The sequence below is a fragment of the Galleria mellonella genome, unplaced genomic scaffold, assembly GCF_026898425.1.
Source record: "Galleria mellonella isolate WM207_F2 unplaced genomic scaffold, CSIRO_AGI_GalMel_v1 utg1267, whole genome shotgun sequence".
Taxonomy (NCBI): domain Eukaryota; kingdom Metazoa; phylum Arthropoda; class Insecta; order Lepidoptera; family Pyralidae; genus Galleria; species Galleria mellonella.
Window position 1 is genome coordinate 596824 of NW_026441987.1, and position 22140 is coordinate 618963.

A 22140-nucleotide genomic window follows, 5' to 3' on the forward strand; every position below is an offset into this window, starting at 1 on the left:
AAATTATTGATATATCTTTATTTTCTAGGGAAAGTAGATAAAGTTTTGTTGGAGAAATCAGTTCAGGGTACAATAGGACTGATATATCTGAAGAAGGTAAAAGCCCTTAAAATATTAAAAAAAAAAAAAAAAAACTTGTTGATAATTTAATGTAATAATGTTGTTATGATGCCATATATTTCATATAAATTATTACTTATATAACTCGTATATCTTTATTTCATTTGTCTATAGACAGAAGGAGACTTTGTACAAAAGTCGTTTGCTTGGGTACCTCTGTCCCATTCGTGTTTCAACCGTAAAGCAGTTGTATTCGTATGGCTGTGTTTCGGTTTGAAGTATGGGATATCTATTATATTATATTGTATATCTTATAATTATGTGTGAATACATTTGTTTTATATATATATTTAAGTATCTATGTAAATTTAAGTATGAATTATACGTATTGTATATAAAAATTTGTACCAAAATTTGAGCTTTCTAACATTTTCCTAAGGTTGACTGAGAGAGAATACTTTTAGCATTAAGTCCGCTTTGTATTCATACCTTAAACTAAAGAATAAATAAATAAATAAGTATTGTATCTAAAGTGCTTGCATACTGCTTCTAAACAAGTATGGAACTACATTTACGTTTTAATCATCAATCACGTTAATCACGCTTAAACGACTGAATGGATTTGAATGGTACTAACTTAACACATAGAATATTTTATTGGATGATTCATGTAAGTAAAGCTGTAAGATACAGCTATTACGCAGTAAAATCTTTTTTTCCATCTTACTAAATAGCTGTATGGACTTAAATGGAATTAGGTGTGCGCTTAACTCCGGGCTTTTAGATGAATTCATCGGATATTTTTCGCCCTCATTCATCCGGAGAAAGTAGTGGTTTTCACATATAACATTTGATTGAGTTTTCCACTCAACGGCATCCTACTTACTTTATTTTCCATTTTTCTTTTTTGATAATATGTCAGTTGCATTTTCTGCCAAACGGAGACTAATTTGGAATTTATAAAGATATGGAATAAGAAAATTATAGGAAATTAAAAGAAATAAGTAATCTTTTAGTGGCATTAGTTTCCCAATATTTTTTCACTATCAAATTATTTATTAGGAAACATTATTTTATGATCATTTTCAGATAACACTTATGTTATAAAATTGCATTTAAAGAAATTATTAAAAAATAAATATATATAAAATTATCTAATAGTATCTGAATTTAAAAAGGTCTAATTAAGCTTTACACAATTGATGTTTTTAATTTAATATCCGCATATCGGATACTTTATCCGTATTTTTTTTTTGATGGGTGAAAATGGTATGCTAACGGGTTACGTTGGCGGAACACCAGTGAAGGGTGATAGATGAGAATGAAAATAGGCTAGTAGTTAGCCCATCATGATGAATTCATCAGGAATTAACCATGATAGTTTCCAGGGAGAACCGCGAGGAGGTTGACTTGGTTGGGTATATTGCTAGCAATGGGATTCTCAGTCTCCATTACTAACAATCCCTTTCCCCCCACTTTATCCGTATTACTGAATCATATTGACTTTCCACGATAAAAAGTGGCTCCATCTGAAGTACCTACTATATGTATGCCTAATTTCACGAAGACTAATTGAGTCATTAAAGTTTAAAGAGATATCAAACTAATAAATAAAGCCATTTTCAGATTATTATTAAAACTAAGATTAAGGACAAGTGTAAAAGAAAGAAATCGAAGTAGCAATTTGTTTCAATTTGTAAAAAACATTAAATATTTTTGTAAGTTGTATTTCTTAATAGTAATAGGGACACAATTCATTAAATATGAACGTTTTTCGCACAGTTTTTCTGCACGTGTGTTTTTGTTTTGCACTGACACGTTTTTTTACTCCATCTAGTTACAACTGGCGGCAACTGCTACTCATAACGGAACCCGAGGCGCAAGTACACATCGCCGGAAAGTCGACTTGCCACCTTATGATGAAGACTTTCGCCAATTACTTGAAGAAAGAAAACATAACCTACATTCCGTGGGACACGACATCTGACGGCGGAAAGAACAACACCGAAAACTTGAAGATTTACCTAAATTACAGGTATACAAGTAAGTGCTTCATTTATTCTCTCTCTGATCCAGTATAGACACGCGTGCAGCTACAAGGTAAGCGATGACAAGAGCTAACAGTAAGCATTTTATTAATGCGTGCAGATAATAAACAACAGATGGCGTTGTAACAACTTAACATAAATAATTTAATTTATTCCCTAGTAGTCGTAGGAAATATTTTATTTATATTTTTACAACCACCCGACAGATGGCATTATCTAAGCACATCACCCCAATAGGAACGTAGTCTTAATATTCAGTGTTTATTCTACTCGATAACAGATGTCGCTACGAGTAAATCTTGCGTTCTACAGATACGGATGGACGCGAACGGCGTTACTTTACGACACGCCAGCCTACGATGAGTACGTTGGAGGTAGCGGGGGATATTTGCTAGCAAGCAACATACATTCATACATGATAATGGAAGGCTTTACGGTGGTTGGGAAGGAGTTAATTCCAGAAGAGAGTCATGAGGACATGCTATTACAGGATGTAGGGAACGCATTTGCAAGTGAGTTCGGTTTGACGTGTGTGTGTGTGTGGGTTTTATTTTTGTAACGTTTACTTGATAAGTTGTTGACACTCAACTGCGCCTCTAGCGGATAGAGTTAGAAACACAGATATCTATACAAAATTATCAAGTAAACGTGAAGATGATCGTAACGTAAATCTTTGTTAAACCTGTATTAGGTACTAGGACACTTTGTTTTAATATGCACAATAAAAGTGTGTGTTACTATGGTAAAAACAATTTTTATGGGTGGTCCTTATTTCTAAAACTAATGCGGCCGGTGGTTGGTTAAATTATCATGTTATCGGTATTTATATTTGAAAGTTTAAAACTAAACAATAGTCCTTCATGTACAAAACACGAAAATAAAATTTATAAATTTTATTTTTGTAACACAGCACGTACCTATTACGGATTATGTGAAGTGACGACCCAATTTGACAGTGTTAGGTATTTTGGCGGGCCTTTTATTATTTTAAACTTACAATTTTTTAAACATTTAGACTTACAATAAAGAACTATGATATATTAAGTACAATTATTTATCTATGGTGTCGAATCTATGGTACATTGAATACTCTGCCATACCAATCATACTGATGATAATTCTGTCATCAGTATAATTGGTCACACTGGAAAGGTAATTTGAATAATTGGCTTTTATCTAGTAGATACTTTTTAATTCTTTTTTGTTAATCTATTGATTGACTAATGACTAATTTACTTTGTGCTCCCCTAATCTGGTATCGAACGGTACATATAAGTAAATGCTGTGTTCTGGTGAAGGTCAAATAATTTTGTGACAATTTCACACTATTATATACACTATTATAATTAAGGCAATTTACCTTAATTATAATAGTTTATTGAATGTGTGAATTTATTGAATGAATTCGCATATTTACTTTATTGTGTGGTTTTTACACATGCACGTGTTTATTTTTTCGCACTGAAGCACAGAGATTTCGGGTTATTGGTTAATATTTATATTTTTTTTTTTTTACAAATTTAGCAACGTAAAGAAAATTTTACGTTTCCTGTCAAACAATAGTGACAATATTTGAAATATTCGTCGAAGGGAGAGGGAGAGGGAGACTTTGTACAAAAGTCGATTACTTGAGTACCTCTGTCCCATTCGTGTTTCAACCGTGAAGCAGTTGTGTTTGCATGGCTGTGTTTCGGTTTGAAGGGTGGGATATGGCGTGAATTTAGTGTCTATGGTGCTGCTTATGTCTATAGACAACGGTTACCGCTTTCCATCAAGTGGGCCGTTAGCTTGTTTGCCATTCTAAGTTGAATAAAAAAAAATTCTATCTTAGTAATATTTTTTAATTATAAATATTACGAAAGCTCTATAATTATATGGGTATATTGCTAGCAATGGAGTTTAAGACTTTATTACTAATAATCCCATTCTCTCAATTCATTTCGCGTGATCTTCTTGCACTTTTAAATAAATCATCCCTCGCTGATGTCTCATCAGCATAGGCGGAGTTACTATTCCATTCCCATACATTAAAAAACTACGCATTTACGCGAAATATAAGTATATTTTTTTATGAATATTTACTCACGTGTTATAACCCTCCATTAAACACTGACCTGTCACTAGCAGGAGCTCAAAGTTAATGATAATAGCGAATCGAGATGTAAGCAAAAAGTTTGCCGAGAGCGCGCCGTAAAAACCATATTGTACCGAGAAAATGAAGCCGGTTCGGCCAGTAGTAATTAAATAAAACAAACACTACGTTGTCGGACTAAAAATTGCCTTTTCAACTTAAGAGGAACCTATTGGCTTTTATAAGGAGTATGTTAATAAGAAACCGAGTTCCTAATTAAGGAAAACAGACTTAAAGATAATGTTTAATTCGCCTGTATTTTTAACGGTTTTCTAAAATTCTTCGTTTTTAATTCTGATGTATTTTTTTTTGTTACCTCAGAACTATGTTGGTTCTGAACCGATTTGGATGATTCTTTTTTTATTTGAAAGGACATGCTTACAGATAGGTCTCGTATAAATTTTATCAAAATTGGTTGAGTAGTTTAGATTTTAGATCAAAGTAACTGGTTTTATCCCAATTGAAGTCAGTTATCTTTTGCGGGACACAATCATTAATAATGTTTTATGTTGATGTGTAACTTACGCATTATCATCAGTAAAATTTTGTAACGATTGAAGTTTATCAGTCTTCCGTCAAATCTTACCTTGAATTATTGGGGAAAAGGAATCGTTAGTAAGGGGAACTAACAGCCCTATTGCCAGCAATATACCCTACCAGGTCAATCTCTTCGTGATCCTCCCTTGGAAACCGTCATACTTAATTCCAGGTGAATTCATCACGATGGGCCAACTGACCTGCTTTTTCTTATACCGTCTCTGACTGGTGCTCTGTCAGCGTATACCATTAGCGTAGGCAAAGTTGCCATCCCACTGTTACCCATTAAAAACCTTGAATTATTACTAATAAACGAATACATATGGTGTTTAAGTTTAGGAAATGAGATTGTATGCATGTTTGTGTTTTGTATGTTTGAATGTATTGAATGATATGATATGAGGTAAGACACTACCTCTTCTTAATATTAACAATATTTGAAGACAAAACGAGACAAAATTCTGTGTTTAGAGTTTGTTCTTTGGAGAAAGTCGATTAGTTTCGTCATAGAAAAAGTATTGTTACACAAAAGTATTTTATTTAATGTTTTCGTTTAAAATTTTCTAACATAAAACTGTTTTATATCCACTAATACCCATAAATTATAATCGAATACTGTGCTCGAGCCAGACGTAATTCCATTATATCAATAACTCACGACAATAACCCGTGAGATTTGATTTAACCGTGTCGTTAGATTACATGCTGTGAACACACCTGTGGAAGTACAGTTTCACACATAAAAATTATATAGAAATAGTAAACGAGTACTGATGAATTATTACTTTTGTCTAAAAATGTTAAACGAGTCCTGATAAAGTATTTTTTAAGTAAACATTTTAAAAGAGGTCTGGTGAAATATCCCTTTTTTTATATAAACATATTGAACAAGTTCTGACGATGTGTTTCTTTTTCTATAAAAATATTAAACGAGTCCTGATGAACTTTAATTAAATAACTCCTTATGACATATTCATTTTTCTATAATTATAAATGAATTCTACTCTGGGTAGTTTTTTGAGCACCCATGATTAGAGATACTAAGATTTTCAGTTTTCAAAGATGCCTTAAAAATGTAGAAAGCAGGTGACAGTGGGTCTGCTGTTTATGCATTCATATGATGGCCACTCATAATTAAGGGTCTTAAAACTAGTTTTCTTGACAAAAAATACATAATTTCTTGACAATAAATACTGGTTATTTTTAAATTTAACACATAAAAAATATTTCTTTCTAATATAATTTAAAATAGATACTTAATAGATTTGTTAGTGTTTGTAGTTATAGCTCAATAATTAAAGACTGTATCACACAAAAAAAATTCAATTATGATAAAACCAACCAAAACCAGTATGTATATCCAAAATCTTAAATACTGGATTGATTTTAATTAAATTTTTATGAATCCAATTTGTAAGTATATCTTTTTAGATAAAAAAGAAAGATTTTTTTCCAAATCAGTTTATAACTGATGGAGTTATGAGATAACAAACAGAAAAAATACTACCGAATTATGAACCTCCTCGTTTTTTGAAGTCGGTTAAAAATATGTTATATCACTATACGGACATTACGTTATCAAGGTACATATAAAAATACTAGCTAGCTTAGCTATCTAGTAATGTTTTCCAGTACATTAATCCTCCCCTTTTGGCTGACAAATGACCTGACCGCTAGATTTTTATTCCAAGATTATCTCAAAAATTTTTTGTCAAACTGTAATGAATAAGAAGCTGCAAATATAAATCCGACATTAAATTTGGATCAATTAATTCAAGTAATTTAAGATCAATGAAAAATAACTTTAGTGGTGATAAAGTTTTAATGAAATCGGCACGGAAGTAAACAGATGCGTTTTTTAAAAAAAATCCAAATCGGTTCAGAATTGACAATAAATATATATGTGAATGTTACATGACTCTAACATATATGTAACATACTTATGACTACTATTACATACTAACATTGTTCCATATACAATATATGTTGTATATGAATGTAACATATACATTCATATACAACATATATTGTACATTTTTCTCTATGGAGTTAAGTAACTTCAAAAAAAGAAGGTTCAAGGAACAGTAAGAAAGGCTGGTAAAAACTTTAGTCAGCTGTTTGAGAGTAAATATTCTTTTTCGGTCGATCGTATTCAAGGACCATACTGTTTCTGTGTTCGCTCGGAACGGTGTACTCGTATGTCGTGCCATAATAAAAAAAAAGTAAGCTAAAGTAGACAACGAAAATCTGTAGGTTATCTGTAGGTCCGATTGGGAATCAAACCTGAGATCTCATTATTATAGAGGTCGTAAACTAATTATAAATATTACTAATAATGGGGCCGCTAGTATCCATTATTAGCAATCTTTTCCTTCTCCAGGAAGAAATAGAAAAATTATGGTACTCGATATATTAGAAAAAATAGACGCCGAACTTTCTTTTAGATTTTTTTATAACACAAAGGTGGCAAATAAGCATACTGCCCGTCTGATGGAAAACGATCACATTAGTCTATGGATGCCTGCACTAATTTTATTACTAATTTTACTGTGATATTGCATTCCTTATATCGAAATACATTTATGCTAGCACAGCTGATTAATAGCAGAATACGACTAAAACAGAGGTAAGATAAGTAGTATATAGTATAGAGCAGTGATTCTCAACCACTGTGCCGCGGCACTTTTGTGTGCGGCCAAATTTTAAAAGTGTGCCGCCAAATTTTGCAAATATTTAAAATTTTTGTCATAAACTATTTATGCAGTGTGTTGTAGTAAGTAAATAATTTTTATCTTTTACTTTGTGTGCCGCCAAATTTTGAAATCGTTAATTATGTGCCGCAATAAAAAAAAAGTTGAAAATCACTGGTATAGAGTGTTAAGAGCCCTTCTAAAGAGGTACGCGAGGGAGACGTAATAAGTCAGAAGAGATTGAAGAAAAATATCGGATTAACGCCATGTCCATGTCAGAAATTGTATGGGTTTGATAGTTCATAACAAAATTTGACGAGGGTTATTATGTACACTGCAATATTGACATAAGCTTGCTCGTTTTGAGGTGCCAGGGTAACTCAGATAAAACTTAAGGGGCGTTCAGAACAAACAGCGTGAAGTGCACTGAGCTAGCTTGTTAGTAATGACAACTCGTGGCCAGATTTCTAGCAATATACCCAATAATTTAACCTCCACTATGCTGGAAATTTTACCAGAGGGAGACTGTACAAAACTCGATTGTTTGGGTACCTCTGTCCCATTCGTGTTTCTATCGTGAAGCAGTTGTGTTTGAATGGCTGTGTTTCGGTTTGAAGGGCGTGAATTTATAAGGTACAGAGGAATAACATCTGAGTTCTCAGGAATGGCAACGCATGGGGGGTATCATGCGAAACAGTATACTCTGTTATGTCCATGGTACTGCTCATGTCTATAGGCGACGGTTACCACTTTCTATCAGGTGGGCCGTTAGCTTGTTTGCCATTCTAAGTTGTATAAAAAAAAAAACTATCGTGGTTAATTCTCAGGGATATAGTCACGATGAGCCAACTCACTGACTTTATCCTCAACTATCATCATGCACTGGTTTCTACTGGTAAACCAACGTTCTCAATTCGGTTACATTTTTTTATGTTTAATACCTCATAACTTCGCCAGTTGTAAGTTGATTAGTAAACATTTTTTGTCTGAAAGACCATACTTACAGATTAGTCTTACAGATATTTTATTAAAATCGATTCAGTAGTCTAGTTTTGAATCATAATATCTAGTTTTGCCACGAATGAAGTCGGTATTTTTAAAACAGAGGTAACATTTATAAGTTTATAATTAATTAAAAACATTTTCGATATTTATTACTTATTTTACCATAAATCTTTAGTAATATCCTACTAATACTAAAATATATACATATAATAATTATTAATTAGGTATAAATGTAAAAATTGGTTAGTTTATTACCTCTTCGAGTTTTAGCGGTTCAAAGAATTGTTATAAAATGTAGTACGAATGCTGTGTTTGGAATAGAGAAGGTTCTAGGCTAATTTTTGTCTCGGGAAATTGACATATTCCGATAACGCAGATGACGTAGCGCGTAAAAACTAGTTTTCAATAAGTAAACAAATCCTTAAAAAACTTATAAATGCGAAAGTGAGTTTGTTTTATATTTCTTGGTACCATAACGTCTTAAGCAATCACTATGAAATTTAGTATATTTGTACTATATAGGATAGAGAAGAAGATAGGCTACAAGTTTTTATTCCATTTAGTGAACATATGCCGATCATGCGGATGAAGTCGCAGTTAAAAGCTAGTAGCTTATAAATATATTTTTTTATTTGTTGCACTGCAATTTGTATAAATATTTAAGAGACAAGGCGTTTAAAATGAAGCCTTCAAGAACAGTGATCATATTTTCAAGGGATTAATTTGGAAAATTTAACGTCTTTAAGTATAAAAGATGGTAAATCTCTTTGTTTTTGTGAATTATGTTCATTTATCACTTCGTAATTTCAATTTTAACAAATAATCAAGTAACATTTTAAGATGCGATAATTAGTATTATGATGTATTTACATCTACTCGTAAAGTAATTATTCCGTTCTCCGTTCGTGCATATTTGTGTTGTTCCAGCATAGAATAGGTCACTCCTTCCTTTCCTGTGAGTGTCGTGAGGCAACTTAAAGAATTTAATGTTAGAGGGATCGGCTGCAGCGTCCCTCTTAAAGCATCTCTAAAAGTCTAAGTGGTTGGCAACCCGCCTGCTAAGTGTCGCAACTAATAAATAGACAGATATCAAGACACGGATATCAAATAAATCTTACAGGGGCTCCGATTCGATTTAATCAGTTACAGAGAGACAGACAGACCATAAATAAATCCCATAAGGGAGCCATAGGATCCTTAAACAAATAAAAATTTTGATAAATGTTTTGATTATGAGACAAAAATGTATATATATATCTATCTATCTATCAATATATATATATATATATATATATATATATATATATATATATATATATATATCGGTTTGTTTGTTATTTCGAGTTGGATAATAAATGGTTTGATTGATTTAATCTGTATAACTGGATTGACTTACATTTAATAATAAAGGATATTAATTATTATTATGTACTGTATACTGGCGTCATATCTATATATGACTTTAATCAGTATTATAGTTTTGTATATAGGTATATTGAAATTAAATTGAAATTTTTTTTTTTCAAGAACATTAAATATAACTTAGAAATATTTTTATTAATAATAAGGAAAACATGTTTACAATTACAACATGGCCGACGAAAATTAGAACACAAATAATATGTAATTCAAATTCAAATTCAAATTCAAAAATCATTTATTCATGTAGGACATTTTAGCCGCTTATGAACGTCAAATTTTTACATTATAATTTTATTTTTTTCCCTACCGTCCAGTTCGGTATATAGATCCAATTCAGAAGAACTGGCAAGAAACTCAATTGAATTACTTTTTTTTTTTTAAAGCCAGTTTATTTACAATGTATATTTATATAGGTGTCTATGTCTAACATTAAATGAAAATTCAGTGCATGAACAACTATTGCCATGCACACTCGTCATTCAAGTAATCGTTTAGTGAGTAATAGGCTTTGCTCAGTAAATATGATTTAACAGATGTTTTGAATTTATTTAAGGGTAATTCCAACATATCCTTTGGTATCTTATTGTAAATTTTTATACCTATTCCCATAAAAGACCTATTAACTTTTTCTAAACGATACTTGGGGACAGCAACTTTGTCTTTAAATCTAGTATTAATATTATGAATATTGCTGTTTTTTGGAAATAAGTCAAGATTTTTATGAACATATAGGATATTTGAATATATAAATTGAGAAGCAACGGTGAGAATATTTGCCTCTTTGAATTTCTCTCTTAATGAGTCACGACTCTTCATACAGTAGATCGCTCGAACGGCACGTTTTTGTAATATGAATATATTCTTAATATCTGCCGCTTTTCCCCATAGTAATATTCCATAAGAGAGTAAACTATGAAAATAACTAAAATAGACTAATCTAGCAGTATCAGTATCAGTGTACTGTCTAACTTTACGCACGGCAAAAGCTGCTGAACTTAGTTTCGCTGCAAGGCTTTGAATTTGTGCACCCCATTGTGTTTTATTATCTAGTGTGATTCCTAGAAAGACAGTAGATTCTATAAATTCGAGAGATTCGTCATTTAATTTAATATTGCAATTAGTATTAAAACTTTTAGACAGAGAGAAATTAACACATTTTGTTTTTTTAGCGTTTAACATAAGATTGTTAGTTGTAAACCAGTGCAGGAGACGCCGCAAAGCACTATTTACATCGTCATAATTATTAGTCATTCTATTAACTTTAAAAATCAATGAAGTATCGTCTGCAAATAATACTATGCCGCATCTATCCTGCATGGCATATGGGAGATCATTAATGTAAACTAGGAATAAAAATGGACCGAGAATAGATCCTTGAGGTACACCCATTTGCACAAGTGACCCGTCAGACGTAGCGTTGCTAATCTTCACTTTCTGTATTCTATCAGATAGATAAGATTTTGTTAAATTTAAAGCATTGTCTTTGACGCCATAAAAAGCAAGTTTTTTTAGCAATGTATTATGATCAACGCAATCAAAAGCCTTAGAAAGGTCACAAAAAACACCTATCACATCCATTTTAGTTTCCCATGCAGCAAATACGTGTCTAAGCAACTCTGCACCTGCGTCTGTAGTTGAACGACCTTTGGAAAAACCGAATTGACTATTGTGGATTAAATTATTTAAATTGAAATAACTGACAAGTTGCATAAGGATTATTTTTTCAAAAATTTTACTGAGTGCTGGGAGTATGGATATAGGTCTATAATTTATTGGGTCACTCCTATCTCCAGATTTAAAAAGCGGTATGATTTTACTAATTTTCATTATGTTAGGAAATTTACCTTCATCTATACATTTATTGAAAATAAAAGCAAGAGAGGGCGCAATAATTTCCATTATACTATCCAGTATTTTAACAGATATACCCCATAGATCCTCTGTTTTTTTATTATTAAGCTGTTTGAATATTTTCATTATTTCTACTGATGATGTATGTCTAAAGTTAAATACAGCTGATGACTTGCTAACATTGTCTGTTAGTAAAGTTTCAGCAGCAGACGGGGAAGATTTTAGAGCCTGTGTCGTAATTAATGGAATATTAGTAAAATAAGATTCGAATGTATGCGCGACCTCTGTGTCGGAATTTACCAATTTGTTATTAATTTTTAAAGCTATTTTGCTATTTTGAAAATTAACTTTTCCAGTTTCGCTATTTATTACTTTCCAAGTGGCTTTTATTTTATCTTTAGATTTAGTTATTATTTTACCTAAATAGAGAGACTTAGCTGTATGACAAACCTTTTTAAATATTTTCGAATAAGATTTTACATGTTCATGAAATAAGGGATCGGATATATAGCTTCGTTTTTCGTAAAGTTCGTAAAGATTAGCCCTAGACCTATAAATACCAAACGTGGCCCAGTCACAAAACTTTGATTTTACACTAGTTGAAAATGTTTTTGTTTTAAATTCACTGCTAGCTTCATGTTCAATTAAATTAAAAATATGTTCACATACAATGTCCGGGTCATATTGAGGTACTATGACACTAGATATTTTATGTTCAATTTTATTTTTAAAACGTGCCAAATTCTTTTGTGTTATTTGTCTGCATGTAATTGTTTGAGTCCCTTTGGATCCCTTAGTTTCAATTATAACTTTTTGTCCGTAATGATCAGATCCAAGACAGTCGAAATTCATTTTCACCTTTACTTCACAATTACAAAAAACATTATCTATACAAGTGGCAGAATTTCCTGCGACTCTAGTGGGTTCTAAAAAAAGATTGTGCAAATTAAATGATTTAAATAAGTTAATCAATCTTAAGCTTATTGAGCATTCCGATAATAAATCAACATTAAAATCGCCACATACAAATAATGTTTTATTCCTCCGTGTGACTCGTCTCAATGCTTCCTCCATAGCCAGTTCAAAAGAATCAAAACAAGCCGATGGCGGACGATAAACGCAAATTATTATATAACTAATTCTATAGATAATTCAATTGTTTGCTCAATAGAAATATTTACAATGTCTTGACGGTTTTTATATTCTACATCATTTTTTAAAATAATAATTGACCCGCCATGAATGGCATTGTTCCTAGCAAAAAAACTAGCTATATTATAATGTTCAAAAGGACAAATTATTTCATATTGTTTAAGCCAATGTTCTGTCAGACATAACACCCGTACATTGTTAGATTCTAAGAAAAGACTTAATTCTAATTCTTTGCTGGAGAAGCCACGAATATTTTGATGAATAATGACCATATCCTGTGGCTTAACCAATGTCGTAGATGTTAGTTTAAATTAACACATGTCACATTATTAGTATAATTACTAATATTACTAATTAAACCCGTTATACTACTTATAATGGGATCATAAATGTTATACGCTAGTAAACTAGCAATAGTCTTTTTTTGTTTTTTAGGAAGATAAAAATTACCTCCCGTCATATAATAATTTGTAACAAATTTGTTACTTTCAAAATAAAATATATCATTACAATGATATGTCATCGAATAAATTAAATTATTTATACTATAAATGAACTTATTCTGTTCATTAGTCAGGGATTGAGAGTAGGGAAATGCGCATAATAATATTTTACCTATACCAAGCTCCACTATATTATATAATGATTTTATAAAATTAACTATATCAGATTTACGCATATGCAAACAATTCCCTAACGCTATTACTAGGGTCGTGTGAATATCATATTTTTCATTTACTATATTTTTTATAATCTTATATATACCTGATCCCGGAAAACAATTATTTATTACTTGTTGCGAGAGGCAGTTCGATAATAAACTACCTAAATCCTTGCCAAATTCATCTGAATAAACAATTGTTCTCCTGATGGTTTCATGTACAGTGCTGCATTTATTTACTTTTGTACTGTTTCGTGTGGGTAAACATGAAACGTCTGGCCCCGTGACGGATGAGATATCAATGTTCAACTGATTATGGTGGGACGGTTGGATATAGTTATCAGACTCTGGTGAATTACAGTGACATCTATCCGTAAGAGAAACAAACCGCTCCATGTTGTAGTTACCTAATTTTATTAAATTATCCAACTGATCAGAATATTCATGTATTTCATTCCTAGCTGATTCGTATTTCAAAGATAAATTGGACAACGAGTTCTCTAATAGTTTAATTTTTTGTGATAATTCATCTATTTCTAAATCTTTGTTATATATTTTTTCTTTACAATTATTTAATTCTATTGATAAGTCAATTTTTTGCTTCCTAGTAATAATTGATTTTAAACACTTTTTATGACTTTTCACTAAATTTTCTGATTTTCGAATAAATTTATTTAATTTTACATATTTTTTTAACTTCTTACTACTATTAATACGTACTTTATTAGGACTATAGGAGCTTGGTGTATTTGTCAAATCTATGGTCACAAGGGGCAGAGCAGATGTTTGATCACTAGTAGTATTTAACATTTCTGTATACAGATCCATGGTCTCGTTATAACTACTCAACCGCCTGTGATCCAACAAAGATTTATTTTGTGATTGAACTTCCTCAAGGTGCCGCTCTAGATGAGTGATTTTCTGCAATGCTGACTCATATGTGTCTCTGCACAGATCATATTTGTTTACAATTTCTTGAAGTTTTTCTTTTTCGCTATGTAGAACTTCAAAGTCTGTACTGATCTTCACTAGGTCATTCTTCAGAGCCACATATTTATCAGACATCAAAATTTCAATCTACTTTCATCTCGTTCCTGTAATAAGGCCTTATTTAATTCATTGGATTTTTTAATCAGTGTCACCTTGAGAGATCAAGATCACATGCTCTGCGGACATCATTTTTAATTATTATGTTAAATATCTACGAAACAAGACAACAATGAATATTATTCAAAAAGAAATACAGTGTTGAAAGTGCGCTATTTCCCTTCAATAAAATAATACAATAAATAATTTAATAATAATTAAATAAATAAATTTTTTTTTTAAAAACTTTAATTACAATTATTGTTAAAAAAAAAAATAATTAATCTTATATATATATATATATATATATATATATATATATATATATATATATATATCGCACAGCTATTTGGAATATATTATCAATATGATAATAAATAAATTTTATGAGCTGTAATTATTGCAATAATATTTTATGTTAGGGGGTAGATTTTTTTTTTTTTTTTTCCTCTCAACAACAACAACCGATCTTCACTATCGAATATTTGACTTTAATATTATTGTTTATTTGTAAATGGATATAGTAATAGTGAAGTGTAATAACTGTATTTAATTATTAAAGGAGTCAATAGAAATCCAAGACTTCTATTGTAAATTACCAATACTTTGACAGTTGGCGGTCCCACAAATTTTGTAACGTAGATTATTGTCATAAAGAAATCACAGATTTGCACACCAACAACAATCGACGTTACTTATGACCAAAACTACTGATTATATACACTAGTATCGTTATTTCACAAGTAATAAATTAAAAAAATAAATAAATAAGAGCCAATGACAAAGACTGTTATCGGCATGTTGCCAGAGAGAAAAAAAAAAACAAAAAAAAAAAAAAGGAATAATTATAAAAAAAACATAGCAAATTAATTATAATTAGAACATAACGGATAGCGTTACTGCTACGATGCTGGAAGCGAAAAAGAGGTGAGCGAGTGAATGGGCTGTCTTCCCCTTTCTCTGAGTTTTCCATTTTTACACAAGTTTATTTTTCGATTGCGTAAAAGAATGAACGAAAGTAGCATTCATTATGTATTCAGTATTATGTATACATAAAAAAAAACGAATTTATCCTAAAATTTGGAAAGCACTTTCAGCTCAAAAATATATACGTGTCTACAATACAAAAAATCCCATACAGACCCTACTAATCGCAACCCTATAAATACCATAACCATAAATAAAATTTAGGTATGCCGTTTTATGCTCGCCTTGCTTTAGATCCTCACAATATTTGATTTAAGGTAAAAGTATGTAATATGTCTTGCTTGAAGAGACAAAATAGATTTTACGACGCGCAAGGGATACAGGTGAATCCGTTAATATGAATTCTTCGGGACTCGCGAATTGTGATACGAATAAAATAGGTTTTATAAGCGAGAAACGCACGGATTTATTCATGGAGCTTCTTGGATATGCTAAATAAATAATAGAATAGTATTTTAGCTAACGGAACGCCTAACGTCTAGGTATTTCCAGTATTTTCACTTAGGTGGTCTTTAACTTTTTTAGGATTTCATGCTTAAACGTTTATGCTCACTTTTATAGTTTATGCTAACAGTAAATACTATACTATACACGTTTTCGTGTATAATATAGTATATTTTATATATGTTTAAATATATTAAGTTATGTAAGGGGATTGATAAAATTCATCTTTCTATTCATCTGTTCATATGATGCCAACGGCCACTTTCTACCATCGTACGGCTCGCCATCAAAAGGGAGTTCACCCTCATACCCTACAGCCCAAATGGTCGCGTACAACGCAGTTTCAGAGATGTTTTCTTCCACGAACACTCATGTTATGGAATGAGCTCCCTGCCGAGGTTTTCCCAAGGGACTACAGCATGGGGTTCTTCAAAAGAGGGGTAAAGAGGTTTCTTCAGGGTCGGCAGCGCACGCGTAATACCCTTGATATTGCAGGCGTTCATAAGCTACGGTAACCGCTTACCATCAGGTGGGCCGTAAGCTTGTTTGCTACCTCACTGGTATACAAAAATCTGTGCAAAGCCGGGGTACATCGCGAGTATTTTAATAAGTGAAACATCTCTAATTCGATACCTACTTAATAACAAAGCAGTATATTGAAGTTCGAAGAACAGATTTATCGACGGTGAAGTGGCGTTCTCAAGTGGAACAGCGAATGAGTCAATTCCCAGTATCTATAATTATATCAAAAGACATTAATTAATTAATGTGTCGTGTGATGTTGATTACGTAGTTCAGGACACGATACGCCTGTTATTATACTATAATCAGTTTGATCCGAATGAATGGCAACGTAATTTGTTAATATTGTATAACTAATTAACAGAATATCTTATTTCTTATATTAATAATATAATAAAGTTGAAAGGAAACAATGTTTGTATTACATATATAGGAGATATTTAAGAAAAATTTATATGAAGTATCTTAATAATTGCCATAGATGCTAAGACTTTTAGAATTTTTGTCTTTTTTTTTATACAACTTAGAATGGCAAACAAGCTAAGCGCCCACTTGATGAAAAGTGGTAACCGTAGCCTATAGAAATGAGCAGTACCATGATACCCCCCATGCGTTGGCATTCCTGAGGACTCAGGTGTTATTCCTCTGTACCCAGTAAATTAACGCCATATTCCACCCTACAAACCGAAACACAGCCATGCAAACACAACTGCATCACGGTTGAAACACGAACGGGACAGAGGTACCCAAGCAATCGACTTTTGTACAAAGTCTCCCTCTGGTTCCTCTGTTCATATGTTTGTTACAGTATCACTCTACTACTAAAACTACTGCTCCATACATATATAAAACTACTCCACCAGTTCTCATAGTTGTATTCCTGTATGTATAAGTCTGGTGTATGTTTTATCTTGCCAAGTCTAGAAGCAGAGGAAAAGTTTACTTCTAAAATCAATGCGGACAAAGTTGCGGGCAAATACGGGTATTAAAACCACTATTAAGTGATTATAAATTAACGTATCGTCATAGTCGTAGAATACTGACGGATCTTTATATGTAATATTTGTCAGATTCGTCAGTATTCTACGACCATGACGATATAATACTAGATGTTATATTAATAACCCTTAGTAAAATACATAAGCCTTGAAAGACTGTTTGTTGGTGGTTTATTTCTTGAAACAAATGATCGTGACTGAGTGGTTAACTTTTCGATTTTAGACTGCTAAGGTCCCGAATTAAAAAAAAAAAAATGGTGTGTATTTATTTAAATATCAGACCGATTTCCTGGTAGAGGAAAATATCATAAAGTAAACCGAATTATTTCGAGTGACTGCGGAAGGATCGCCTTCTTATATGCTTCTTTGAATTCTAATATTTGTTTTTTTATATATATAGGTATTTTATTACTTTATTTCAGGCTTTGTTTTATAAACAAATGCACATAGATAAATACCTTATCATATGAACCATTTATTTTCCACTGCTGCTATGCTCCTATGTTTAGCAGTTAGAATTCAAAATTGTTTATTTTTAATTATTAAGCCTTTTAATATTATGTGAAAGTTTGTAAAGATGTATGGATGGATGTTCGTTACTCATTCACGAAAAAGTTATTGAACGGAATTGGATAAAATTGGTACACTGGCAGGTTATATTAATTCTTATTAATAACTACAAAATTTAATAATTAATAACTATAAAATTGCTACATAACAGAATTTAAAAGAATAACTTTAGAAATACTATATTTACCTATCGGATAGATGTAACTGAAGCTTATTAAACAGATATTTTGCCTATGGTATGGGTCATTGTTCTCGTAGAGTCGTAGTTAACGTAGCCGGTCAATTCCGCGCAGTGCTGAGGAAGCACTTTGCTTTAACAATTTCTCTCCTCGATTCCGAACATATTCTGGACTTCTAGTTTACGAGCCATGAAAATAATAATGTATAACGTTTCATCTTTATTATTTTGTTAGTTACTTTCACAAAAGAGTCCAAGATTAACATATTTGGCATCCTACCAAAAACTGTCAAGCTTTCACCCAATCATTGTCTCGTGAACATTATTGATTGCTCGTTTTGTTCTATTGTTGATCGTTGTTAGCTTGATGAACAATTTGGCTCGATGGCATTATTTCCTTTGCCGTTTGCTAATAGTTTTAGCCGACTTTAAAAACGAGGAAGTTCTGATATCTATATTAAAAGCGAATGTACGAAAGTATATAAATATATAAATTGGTTCTTCACTTTTTGTTTTGTTTACGATATCTTCCCTATTAAATAATGATGTTAAAATGACTTTAGTGATAACAAAATTATCATTTAACCAACACGGGATTAAATGTGAAAGTAATGATCAAAATCGGTTAGGACTTGGCTACGTAATTGCTTAACATGTAAACTTGAGAAATAATTTTGAAGTTACTTAAATATGATTACATTTAAATACTTCTGAAATAGGAATTTAGTTCACTACAGTTTACAGATATCTTTGAATCGAAGCATTTGGCATTCCATTGTTTCTGCCTATTCTAATGAGAGACAGGCGTGACAGGTATGTATGTATATACATATTTATAAATTTATAAACATTGAGTTTGGATAATTAGATGGAGTTATAGTATAGTATAAGCTTTGATTTCATAATCAATAATCGATATAGGTTAATTGTCTAGAGGGAAAGTAGTTTATGACCTTTTCTATCCCAAATTCTGTAGGGAACTTCATGATAATTGGTTGAGTCGTGAAAGTGCCAACAGGTAACAAAGAAACTAACTTGCTTTCGCATCTTATTTTACTGATTTAATTGAATTGTAACTGGACGATATCTGTACATAATAAGTTTACTATTGTAATCTTTTGAATATTTTGATATTACGCAAAAAAATACTTTGCCAAATTAAATGCGATTTTAACAGTTGTATTCCTGAAGATCTAGCTTAATATATGGTCATGTTTTATATTGACAAGCTATCTTTTTTTTTATACAACTTAGAATAGCAAACAAGCTGACAGCCCACCTGGTGGAAAGTGGTAACCGTCGCCTATAGACATGAGCAGTACCATGGACATAACACAGAGTATACTGTTTCGCCCATGATACCCCCCATTCCTGAGGACTCAGGTGTTATTCTTCTGTACCCAGTAAATTCACGCCATATCCCACCCTTCAAACTGAAACACAGCCATGCAAACACAACTGCTTTACGATTGAAACACGAATGGGACAGAGGTACCCAAGCAATCGACTTTTGTAGAAAGTCTCCCTCTGGTATCTAGAAGAAGGCTATTTAATTGGCTTTCCTATTTCTGAAATCCACGCATACGAAGTAACGGGCAAAAAGCTAGTATATAATATTAATATAAGTATATAATATTAATGTAAGGATTAATACGGATTAATAATACCCATTGAATTAAATGTCATTTTCTAACCTACACCTCTTACCTATAGGGAGCCGAAAATTGTTAACCAGTCGGGTAAACATCCACTGTATCCAAGCCTCGGATTGGGCCCGAGAGGTTTCAAATTAATCCATTAATTAATTCCAACGGTGTTCCTTGTCCTCACTGCGATTCATTTATTAAGCTTCGATCAACACTTTTATTTATTGTACGTTTTAAATGTGACAATTTGATAACGCCTATATACAATTTTGATGTTTTTTTTTTAATGGATGATAATGGAATAGTAATCCCGCCTGTGCTAACGGTATACGTTGGTGGGGCACCAGTGAGAGATGATAGGTGTGGACGAAGCAGGTCAGTTAGCCCACCGTGATGAATACACCTGGAATTCAGTACAATGGTTTCCAGGGAGGACCACGTGGAAGTCGACCTGACAGGTATATTGATAGCAATAGGACTGGTAGTTTCAATCCTTTTCCAACAATTTAGATGATCTATTATAAATACCCCCATAATATAATAATAACATTTATATTTGATACAAAAAATATTTTGAATTTTGAATTTATGTTTTATAAAAGAAGGAAATTACCACAATCATTTAGGTTAACTATAATTTCGTAACCTTTTAAAAAAGAACATATTCCTTTTTAAAAAATTAACATACATTCTTGTATATACTCCAGTGTTGCGGGCGGTAGTTATTTATACTTGTTTTCCTCATATGTTATAAAAAATCTATAATAATTTACCTGAATTATAAAAACATTGAGGAATTCAAGTAAATTGCCTTATTTCTCATCTCTTATAAAACGTAAATTACGCAGAGCAGAAGTCTGAAAGCTAATAATTTTAAATTTATTCCAAATTTGCTTTCATCCGTGATTAAGTCCACGTGGGATATATTTACTAACCATTATAAAAAGCCTATATCCTTCATAATTCCATATAGTACACCATATTCCACATTTCATTGAGATTGGTTAAACTTAAGAGGCTATGACGTAACAAACAAAGAAACTTATTTTTACATTTATAATTTTTTTTTAATGGGTGAAAATGGTATGGTAACCCCACCCGCGTTATTGGTATATACCGGCGGGACACAAGTGAGGGATGATAGTTGAGGATGAAGTAGGTCAGTTAGCCCATCATGATGAATTCATCAGGAAATAACCATGATAGTTTCCAGGGAGAACCGCGAGGAGGTCGATCTGGTTGGGTATATTGATAGCAATGTGATTCTTAGTCTCCATTACTAACAATCCCTTTCCCCCACATTTATAATATTAGTAATAATATGATGAAACTAAAAATAAAGTAACTAGAAAAGGTAAACTTTTAATATATCAGTTAAAAAGTATTGTTCTAGATCAAGCATTTCAATAGAAACTAATATTTTTTGAACTTGCAACATTAGAAAACCATAGAGGCTGATTGTTAAACCGTTAAACATCAAATATTTAAAAATTTTGTTAACGCATAGTCTTGGCACTACACACACTTTTGTATCGTTTAATTTTATTATAAAAATTAAGCCATGAATAAAGTATTTCATTTCACCAAGAATTTCTCAGCTTCAAGTGTAAACAAGTGTTTTTATATAACATAAAAAAGGAGATAATAAGTAGGAAAAAAATAATTAATTATTTTCTAAATGTCAGTTAGGAGGTATTGGTTAAACAACGATTTGTCACAATAATTTGTCAACTACCGAGACGGTTGAAAACCACAGCTTTATTACGCCAGTCAGACAGTTTAGGTTAGGGTCTAGGTTTCAAAATAGGTAAAATATTTCCTGAAAGGATACGAAAGTTATTTTGAGAGAGTAATCGAGCTGGTGATAATCTATTACGACTTTGAATTTCTAATGATGGTCTTACTGGTGTAGCGGTTTGACTTTACGCTTTATCATTCGACGGTTGCTGGTTCGATCCCAGTACAATACAAACATTTGGATTCGTTAGTAAGTAATAAAAGTAATTTGCACGCACTATAATAATAGGTATATACAATCTGTATCACGCGGCTTTGTTCGCGTGAATTTGTACATACATTTTCCTGTGTTATTATACCAAAGTTCGTTAAAATCCATTCAGAAGTTTTTGCGTGAACGAGTAATATCCATCCA

The 22140-nt window shown here is 31.7% G+C and overlaps 1 protein-coding gene across 6 annotated transcripts in view; it reads left to right on the forward strand.

Moving 5' to 3' along the window:
- The window catches only part of LOC113512279 (atrial natriuretic peptide receptor 1), a 369824-nt gene that overhangs the window by 135886 nt on the left and 211798 nt on the right, over positions 1–22140 (forward strand). For 3 of the 6 annotated variants that reach the window (XM_052900303.1, XM_052900307.1, XM_052900312.1), the window contains exons 5-6: positions 1898–2095; positions 2421–2620. In XM_052900303.1, coding sequence (XP_052756263.1) covers positions 1898–2095; positions 2421–2620 — 398 coding nt within the window. Of the gene's footprint in view, positions 1–1897; positions 2104–2420; positions 2621–22140 lie in introns of those variants that run through there. The other 3 variants (XM_052900317.1, XM_052900323.1, XM_052900326.1) reach the window with 3 other exon arrangements.